Source organism: Limulus polyphemus, unplaced genomic scaffold (genome assembly GCF_000517525.1).
Source record: "Limulus polyphemus unplaced genomic scaffold, Limulus_polyphemus-2.1.2 Scaffold516, whole genome shotgun sequence".
Classification (NCBI taxonomy): Eukaryota; Metazoa; Arthropoda; class Merostomata; order Xiphosura; family Limulidae; genus Limulus; species Limulus polyphemus.
Window position 1 is genome coordinate 185498 of NW_013666126.1, and position 10239 is coordinate 195736.

The 10239-nt window shown below is 29.7% G+C and overlaps 1 protein-coding gene across 2 annotated transcripts in view; it reads left to right on the top strand.

The window, feature by feature from the left end:
- LOC106458792 (Down syndrome cell adhesion molecule-like protein Dscam2) overlaps positions 1-9955 on the top strand; it is a 172640-nt gene extending 162685 nt beyond the window's left edge. Inside the window, exons 23-29 of one of the 2 annotated variants that reach the window (XR_002610440.1) lie at positions 2514-2628; positions 3112-3266; positions 4055-4072; positions 4600-4698; positions 5020-5202; positions 5579-5647; positions 9796-9955. Coding sequence is in view for 1 of the 2 variants with exons in the window: in XM_022385131.1 (XP_022240839.1) it covers positions 2514-2628; positions 3112-3266; positions 4055-4072; positions 4600-4698; positions 5020-5202; positions 5579-5592 (584 nt within the window). In the remaining variant the exon portion in view is untranslated. Of the gene's footprint in view, positions 1-2513; positions 2629-3111; positions 3267-4054; positions 4073-4599; positions 4699-5019; positions 5203-5578; positions 6010-9795 lie in introns of those variants that run through there. The other variant, XM_022385131.1, reaches the window with a different exon arrangement.
- The last annotated feature ends 284 nt before the right edge of the window (positions 9956-10239 follow it).

Below are 10239 nucleotides of genomic sequence, written 5' to 3' on the forward strand. Positions count from 1 at the left end.
TGCAGCCCAACATTTACTTCAAACTTTTCCACTTTTCCATATACTATCTTTACAATTGTTGTTGCTCCTTCATAAGTGGCCCTCGATAGTCTGATCAACTTTTTAGGCACTCCTCTCTTTTGGAGACACCATTATGCTAATTATTGTGGCACCCTGTCATACACTTTCTCTAAATTTACAAATGAATGGTATAACATCTTGTTTCCTTCAAGGAACATTTCCTGCAATTGTTGCAGAATGAAGATTGAATCTATTGTTTCTCTCCCAGACTGAAACTCAAACTGTATTTCTTCAATGTCTTCAATTTCCCCTGTTCTCTTTTCCAATACATTTTCCTTCAATTTCAGCAGATGTTCCACCAGTTTTATTCCTCTATAGTTTTCACACTCAAGAGCATATCTTTTCTGCTTGTAGATGAGTATCAATAGTCTCTCTCTCTGTTCTGTGGGTTTCCACTCTTCCCTCCAGATATTCTTCAACAAGGTCTATACATACTCAACTCCATCATCCCCTAGCACCTTGACCATAGCAATGACAATCCTTGATGGACCTCCCACCATGCTTATTTTCATTTTTCTGATTGCTTCTTTGACCTCTGCTCTACTGATGTCCAGTATTGGTGGTGTCTTCTCCAATTTTTCTGCCTCATTTTTGGTGTTGAGGTGTTCCTCATAGTGCTGTTTTCATCTCTGTTTTACTGCCTTTTTACTCGTCAGAAACTTCCCTTCTTTCTTCTCAATTACTTTGATCACTGTGATGTCTGTTTTCCATTTCTCTTTGCTTGGCTATTCAATATATCTTCTTCTCTCCTTTTGGTGTCTCCATGTTGTCATACTAATTTTTAATTGCCTTGTTCTTCACCACTGCTATAACTCTCTTTGCTTATTTGTTTGCTTTTTTGTACACCATTTTTGAATAGTCATCCTTTTTTATCTGTCATTTTTTGAAGGCTTCTTTCTTTTCTTTAATGGTTTGCTGTACTTTTTTGCTCCTCCACCATGCTCCCCTTCTGTTTGAGGCCATGTCCCTTTTTGTTTCCTAGTCATCATGCCAACATTCCATGTTACTATCCTTAGTTTCCTTAGTTTTAACTTCTATAATTAGCTTTCAATTAATAGTTTATGTAATATATTTGGATTTTAATGTAATTTTATAAGAAAGAAATAGTATCATGAAATGACATAGGAATGTAGCATTTAAAATAAAAATGTGCTTTCATTTTTTAATGTGACATAATTGATAATGTGGAAATTAATATTATGGCTATTAAAATCTTTACGTGCTGTTTGTGTTTGTTTTCTCACAAAAAGCAAATTATCTCTTTTTGTTTTTTTGTTCATCAACATCCATCATTATTTAATTATGTAAAACTTAGATAAATTTTTCATTGCTGAAGTATTACTAGTTAGATTGTGCTTTGCACACGTGATAAATCCACACTACCTATAAAGGAGGTCTTGTTTAATTTAAGAGGATTTTCTACTTTTGATTCAAACCAGGCCATCATTCAAAAACACAACTTGAAAGAAATTTGACTTACATGAAGAGCTAATTATTTTCCTGTTATTGAAGTATTGTACCATCACTAAAGACCACATTATTGAAGCTGCTATAATAACTAATAAGTAATATAATAATGAACTGCATAATGTCTGTAAAAAATCATTCAATTTTATTTAGTGCTGAAAAACTTTTGATTTGTCTTAAATAAAATATATACCATAAATCATTAGTTGGGTCTGAAGAACATGTTTTTACAATGATGATGATTATTCTGAGTGTATACAGTGTAAATATTTCCAAATACTAACAAAGTACAATAGTATCAAAAAATATATCTTATTGTGATTTTAAAGTAAGTTATTAGTGAAATATAAATGAGATTGTCACACCAGATAACTTCCTTTATAAATATGACAAACACTCTTAAACAAAAAAGTTGTTGATTATCATAAACTATAGAAAATACTTAGGAAATTCACTTTACTGCTACAGTTCAATTATTTTGTCAGGGATTGTTGCATAACGTTCTTAAATTGTTTATAAAACGTTTGCCATGTTGGAGATTAGAAGAATGCTTTAATTTCCTACCAAATCTAGAAGACTTCATTTTCATGCAGAATAAATTTTTGAATTTTATTTTTCCTTATTTTTTTTCTAATGTGAACCAGAATCATTAGAACAATGATGAATATTATTATACTGAGTGTATACAGTGTAAACATTTCCAAATATAGTGCAAATATTTCCACTGTATAAACTACTAATAATTGAAAAACAATTAATAATTACAATGGCTATTTAAAAGTAATATGAGATGTGGAAAAACAATATTCTGTGGCCACTTAGCCGCTGAGATGTAACCTCAGCTTTTTTTCATATTCATATTTAGTTTTGAGAAATGTGAATTTTTACTTTGTCAACTAAATAGTTTTAAATTTTATAAAACTGCAGTCATATCTACGAAAGAAAAGTTGCAATAAATTATTTATTTGGAATTATGTCCTTTACAGCCCCAGCAAAAATAGCTTCTTTTGGTAGCCATTTTGTAGTTCAACAACAACAAGATATAGAATTAGCATGCAGGGCAGTTGGTCTTCCAACTCCCTCTAGAAAATGGAAATTTAGGTAAATGTATATTTTAACTCATTATCTGTTTATATTTGTTTAATGTTCTAAGAGAAAGTATTTTAAACAAATTAAGTTTTCAGATCTAATACCTTCTGTTTGTGAAATTTTTAAACCTTCTTCTCATCTTCTAAGTGCTTACCAGATTGATTTCACATTCTAGTTAGTGTTACAAGCTCCTGTTATTTTAAGCTCAGAAACCTAATCAATAAAGTCACGGCTATGCAAGTAATTTTATGCAATTTAACAAGCATTGAGATCAGTATTAGAAACTTTAGGGTTAATGGTTAAGGAAAAGATTCGAAGATCATTTCTTATTTCTGAATAATTTAGGAAATAGTTTACCTCAACAAAAACAAAAAAAACATATATATTTGTGTGTGTGGGTGTGTGTATATATATACATATATATATATAGACACACACACACATAATATTTTGTAGGAATTATTCAAATCATGTAGCATATTGTATATCAAACAGAGGGAAGCTGGTAAACCAAAGTAAAAGAGTGGAGATACTTCCTACTGGAACCCTGAGGATTGAGAAAGTTCAGCCAGAAGACAGTGGAAATTATTCATGTAGTGTATGGAACATGAATGGATTTGATGAGATAATCTATTTTGTAAATGTAGAAAGTAAGTTGATTTAAACTGTTGATTTTATGAAAATATAAGACAATTCCTAATTCTTTATGTGCATATAAAATTTTTAGCATTGGAAGCATGTAAGTGGATCATTTTAACTACTGTGTTGAATTATATATTAGGGTTTGTTCTTGGTGCAGGTAATAATTAAAAAGAAATTGAATGTTACCAATATTATCTAAAGAAATTATTTTTCAATAACAAATGTTATCAAACTGTTCAAAATATGTTGTATAATATTTTCCTATTTTTCCTCTGTTTCTCTTGGGAAATGTAGTTTAATTCTTTGATCAGAACATAATCATGTTTAATTGTGATGTATAACTATTTTGTGAACTTTGCTTTAAATATAAGACAGGTGATTGCTTAGCTAATAGAAACATCTTATATTGTTTAAATATCCAATAATAAGCTTCTAATTAGATTGACAAAAGAAAGAACACATCACATGGATGCTACAAAAACCAGCTTTTATTTTTGGAAACATAGTTATTTGTGTTTATTTTAATTTCTATAGTAAGAACATTTCATGAAGAATACCCAATACATTTTAGAACAATTTCATCATACATTTCCTTAAAGCTTTTGGAACTCAAAAACAATTTAATGTAATGGTATGTACATTTTTTTACTCCTTTAAAAACTCTTCATATCTGTACACAAAGAATGGATCAAAGGCTTTTATAATTTGTATTTAATCATGCATACATAGTACTAGAATTACTTTTCTTGGCATAATGCTTATTGTTTTTATTTTAATTATGTTTTTATGCTCTCAGTGAACCGGAAACTACCATGTAAGTATACCTTTTTATGTTATTGTTAAAATAATAGGAACTATTTTTTCTTCTTGGAAAATGCACAAGTCTAAAGTTTATGTAACTATGTATATTGTTGTTAATTGGGCTATTTTGTCACATTATTTTTCTGAATTAGGTCTGCAAATTAAAAGTTAATTTCATTACATTCCTGGAAAATTGTCTTTTCAGCTTATTTTCCTGCATTTCTCTATACACAATAATACACTAACTTACACATCAGTACAGTTCACTGAATCATTGTAGGATTTACTTCTATTGTATAAAACATAAGATATCTACTTGTGTATCTTTCCAATCAACTGCAATGTGTTTCGTATGCATGCAGATTATTCTTTAATTTTTTAAATTATACTGTATGATACATTTCCTGTGTAATTATATATTATTTTAATTTACGATATCAAGTATTATTCATTAAAGGTATGGAATGGCCATTAGCTAGTAATCTGTAATGTTTGCATAGTGTTGGTTTTGTTGAACATAAATCTTTTCACTTTATGTAGTCCTGCCTCCTCCTCCAGTTCTCTATATTGACTCCACAACTACGAAATCAGTTACAGTTACTTGGAGAAATATCAATTTGAAAGAAAACCCAATTATTGGTAAGAAACACAATTTGATAGGATCAGCTTTCTTGCCACAAGTTTAAAGACCTATTCATAAAACTCTATTCTGAATTGAACCTTTTTTGTTTTTCAAGTACCCAATAGAAGTGGATTAAAAGTTACCTTAAATGACTTGTTTCATATTTGAAATTTAATTTTACACATATACCAATAACCCATAGAGTACCTACTTTTTTTATCAATATCAGTTGATGGATGTTTCATTTAGCACTCCAATTTGAAAGATTATATGTTCCAAAAACATTATTACTTATTAAAAACTTTTCATCAAATACATATTCATTTTTTTGCATGTAGGATATACACTATATTACAAAAAGAATGGAAATTGGCTACATGATAATATTCCAGGAAATACAACCAGATTTACTGTTAGTGGACTGGATTGTGGTTCACACTATGAGATTTACATGGTCAGCTTCAACAAAGTTGGTCAAAGTGAAGCTGGCAATATTCTTCCAGTTGGAACAAAAGGTGGAGGTGAGAAAGAAGTTGTAGATGATAACTATGATATACAAGTTTTCCTGTGGTACCTTGGATGTTTTAATTTAAATACTTAAGCTATATACTAACAAAATATTTATCTATAAAAAAAACTATTAGTAAATATATTTATTAATAGTTATAACTGTTAAAGTCTGTTAGAATTATCAAATAATGCTTGTACTGCAAGTGGTTTCTATTGTTGGCTAGATAATAAACCAATGAGCCATATGTAACTATATAATATTTCTTTAAACAAAGTCATTAATAGCTTTTAATTAATACTAAGCATTTTTTAGTAAGCCACTATAAATATATCTATGGTACTGAAATGACACGCAATAAAAATACCTTTATTTTATTTGGGAATTAGGACAATTGGTCTAATGGACCAGCTACCCAAATCAACACATTTCTTGTGCTACTGTTTTGCTTTTGGGAGGTCAGTACATGAATTCTTCATGGTACATGTTTATAAAGCTTTAGCTATAGTTTTAGTTAATATTTATGTGGAAAATTGTATATCCTTCACACACATGTTTCAGACAAAATACATTATGTATTGATCTTTGTGCAATGTAATAGTCACTATAGTACCTTTGACTGAAAATTACTGATATTTCAACAATGTAACATTTAAACTAATGTCTTATTCACATGATTGAGATAGAATACAAAGAAAATGCAACAGTAATTATCAAGTTTTTAAACTTCTGCTTTCTCACTTTTGGGGATTTTTTGACATAAACTTTTAAGACATAAATAATTTGGATGAGGAGGAACCCACTTTGAGACCAATAAAGTTTGAAGATGGCTTGAAAGAATAATGAAGAAAACTTTATTACCATTTTAACATAGTTATAAATGTACAGTATTTGAACAAGCTTATGTCATCATCAGGTACAAGTAGTTTACATAAACACAGGAATATACATATATATAGATAAATCAATAAATCTAATGCTATTAAATACATTGATTGTCCATAGGTGTTTAAAATTAGCAGTATAGAACAGTAATGAACTTAATACAAATCAAAAACAACATTATAATGAGACCATTGGGGAATATTCCATCTGTCAGACAAGATCCCAATGCCAATGTCAAACTCACCAGCAACTAAGGAGAATTGTTTAAAGGTTGGAAGTTGAGTGCTTGAACTCACAATGTATCAACTCTGACTGCCTTTTGTTGTGGGAAATCAGTTACCATTAATATTTAAATATGACCTTAAAGTAGAATTAATACAAAACAAAAATAACAGTATAATAAAACCAAAATTCTGAATTATTCTTCCATTACCAGTCCTTGTTGTCATCCTTAAGTCATAATGGATAATGTCTGTAGCAGTAGCATCCAAACACATCGGGAATTTTCCATCTATCTGATTTATATACAGCATGCAACAAAAAGGTAACATGACCAGAGACTGCTTAAAAGCTTATTAAAAGTATGTTTTGTTTGATTAAGATATCTTTGAATTTGCATTTGGTGATGTTTGGTTTTTGTTTGAAATTATAGCATTTTTAATAGATATACTATTGTTTTTTGAGTTGCAATTGTAGTAAACATGGAGGGGGGCTATTATGTTTAGCAAATCTGGTTCCAATTTCTCTCATGTAAAATTCTTAACAGTTATTACAGGTTATTTTGTAAATGGGTTAGTATTATGTAATTTTAAATATTTTTTATAAAGTAACAATGTTAATTTGGGGCCTGGCAGTAACATGTAATAACTTCCCAAAATTCTACATTTGAGAAACTGGAAGAAAAGTGGAAACCATATTCACCGAACATAATACAGAACCGTCTCATATTTACTATCATTGCAACTTGTACAGTATATGAATTCCTCTGTCTAGATAAACTACTTGTAACTGATAATGACAAAACATTGTACATTTGCTCATACGTTAAACTCATAATAAAGTTTTCTTCATTACTCTTTCAAGCTATTTTCAAACTTTATCTAAACAGTTTGTGTAGAATAGATGTAACTTCTTCTAATTGGGGTTTTACTACTGCTGGAACACACTAGGGCACTGCTCCAGCACCTGAAATTGAAGTTGAATTTCAACATTTAAAATACTAAAAACATACATATAAAAATAAGCTATTCAGTTTACACCCAATATTAAATATTTTTCATAACCAAACTCTCAAAGTGTCAGAAAACATGGACTGTTTGTGATCCCCTGTGTCCACTGGCAGAGCTTTTTCAGAATACCCAGCACACACACACACACACAGTCACTCTTCCTCATGACTTGGTGTCAGGTGTCTGTGTGGCTGCTCTGGGTCAAGAGCAAGTGTCAAAGCATTAAGATGGTGAAATGTTTTTGTTATATGTTATGTAGCTATTAAAACACATATAAAATAATTTGACAATTATACTGTGTGTTTAGAACATACATATTTTTAAAAGACTTATTATATATGTAATCTACAATGAAGGACACTTTTTGTTTTGAAGATATTAATGTTAAAAGGACAGGAGGTGTGCAAAGCATTATAAAAATCAAAATTCTTAATACTGTAGTGCCACTAAAAATATAGTAAATTAATAATACATGTGTTGTTAGTGATTTTTATGATTGTATGGGAATAGTTGAAATCTGTTTAACATGCTTATATTAGGGAGGAGCAAACCTACTGAGGAATCAAGAAAGTTGAGGATATTTCTCATGAACACCTTAAGTAGGTAGGGTGTCCACGAGAATGGCAGAAATTGTATACGGAATGTTTCAGATTGGTACAGAACATTTAAGCAAATATTTATCACACCACCAATCACTTATTATTTTTAGCTTAATGTCTGAATATTTAATTTAGTACTAACATAAGATGCTTCAAATAATTAGTGCTGCATACATTTTCTTCATTTAAAATTGATTCACAAAAGTAGAAATTAGGTTTTGAATACAAGTTCTTTACCCTGATGGTGACATCATATGTATGACAAATATATCAGGGCTCCAGGAGCAGTACACAACTTCTGCTAATACATGATAGATAATGGTCTTTAAAACGCCTGTGACAAAAAATTAAATCTGTATTTCCTAAAATACTTAACCAGGATTTGATAAAGGGTTTCCTCTTCCAGTGTTATATATAGATGTGCAATTTATTGTAAGTTTATTTTCAAAATGTATTTTTGCAAACTGTGAACCTTGTAAAAACTAGTACTATAATTAGAAATAAGTATTTATTCACTACTTTTTTGCATATGGTGTCAACTAAAGCATCATTGTTCATGATATTGCAGTGTTTGTAATCATAAGTATGATTTTTTTAGGAAAGAAAATTTATAGGATTTGCTTGTTAAATACAAGAAATTGTTTGTTAATTTTTAATGCAACACTGCTTAAATACTTTTCTTGAAGTATTATTTCATATTTACCAAGGAATATTGAAAAATTATTTTAGATCTGAATATTTTGCATGTTAGACTTAAATATAATTAACAAATATGTGAGGCATACAGTACATCTAAACATAACAGTACGTATACAATAGCATGTTTTGCTTAAAATTCACTCAAAATAAAATGTGAGGTAGAGCTCTCTCATAATGGTGTTGTGTATACAGTAGTATGGTATTCTTAAAAATTACTGACAAATATGTGAGATATAACTATCTCAGGAACATAGTGGTGTGTACCTACAGAAGCATGTTATGCTTAAAAATTATGGAAAATTAATATGTGAGATAAAACTATCTCAAATATTTGGTGTGTATTCAGTAGCATGTTAGGCTTAGAAATTATGATTCTACCACTAATAAGTGGTAGGGCAATCTCTAACAATACCGTGTATAGAGTAGCACATGCTATATTTCTTTTACAAACCTATCAAAGCACAGAAGTCTGCATGCAAGCTGTATTGAAGATGGTAATAAAATTTTTAAATATATTACATTTACTTAAGTGCAATAATAGCATGTGTAGAAAAGGTTAGTAATTTAAATTCAGGATAGATCTGAATAGTGACACATATGATGGCTATTTCTACTTTTTAGCACTTAGACATGTTCCATTTAAATAAGCTAAAAAATTAACCACATAAGTAACCTTAAATTATCAAATTTTGATTAAAGAAAGAATCTGCTCCTAGATTGAGTAATTAATTTTGTAAATGTACTCATTACTTCAGAGCTTTCTAAAGTTGAGCTTCATGAATGTTGTAACTTACTCAGTACTAACTTCAAGCAGTTTTGTAATATGGATACTTGCCCCATTAGATACATATGTATTTCATTCAGTTTAATTTAAGTGTGTAAAGGATTCACTTATTTACCTCCCATTTAACCAAGTTTTTGATACATCTGTATTCAATAAAATCCTAGTTGGTGAGCAGGACCCCTTACATTCTGAGATTTCCTAGTTGTAAAATTTAAATGGGAAAGATAATTCAGTAAGAATATCCTAAGGACATTTATTCATTGTATAATTTACCTGAATTTGTAGTAATAAGTTTGTTTTAGATGAATAAGTGATTGAATTCTAGTATTTTGAATTATAGGTATTTATCTATGTATACATGTAACATGTTTATAATACAAAACAAGCCATAACCAAACTTTTCACAACAGGATACAAGCTCTAATGTAGGAGCATGAGACGTCTCCTGGTTTTTTGGAGGTGACTGCAGGAATAGGATCCACATAGCTATGGGAATACATTGTCTATTAATCTTAATCTCTGTTCACAAAGCCTCACATGTAAATACAAAAAATAGTAATAACAGAAGAATAAAATAAGAAAAAATAAAACAAGATAAAGAAAACAAGATGTGATACAAAAGCCCACAATGTCCCATATCTATATCACCCTTCACTGTTTGCAGGCAGTTGTGGGGAGGGGATTGCACTCAGAAAAAGAAAAAGAAAGAAAAAAAAGAGAAAGAAAAAAATTCCTGCCTTTGAAGATGGAGAATAAAAAAAATCTTACCTTCTGTGTTTATATATTCATAGATACATCTTACCTTCTGTGTTTATATATTCATAGATAGATATGTAGTTTGATTTTCCGCCTCT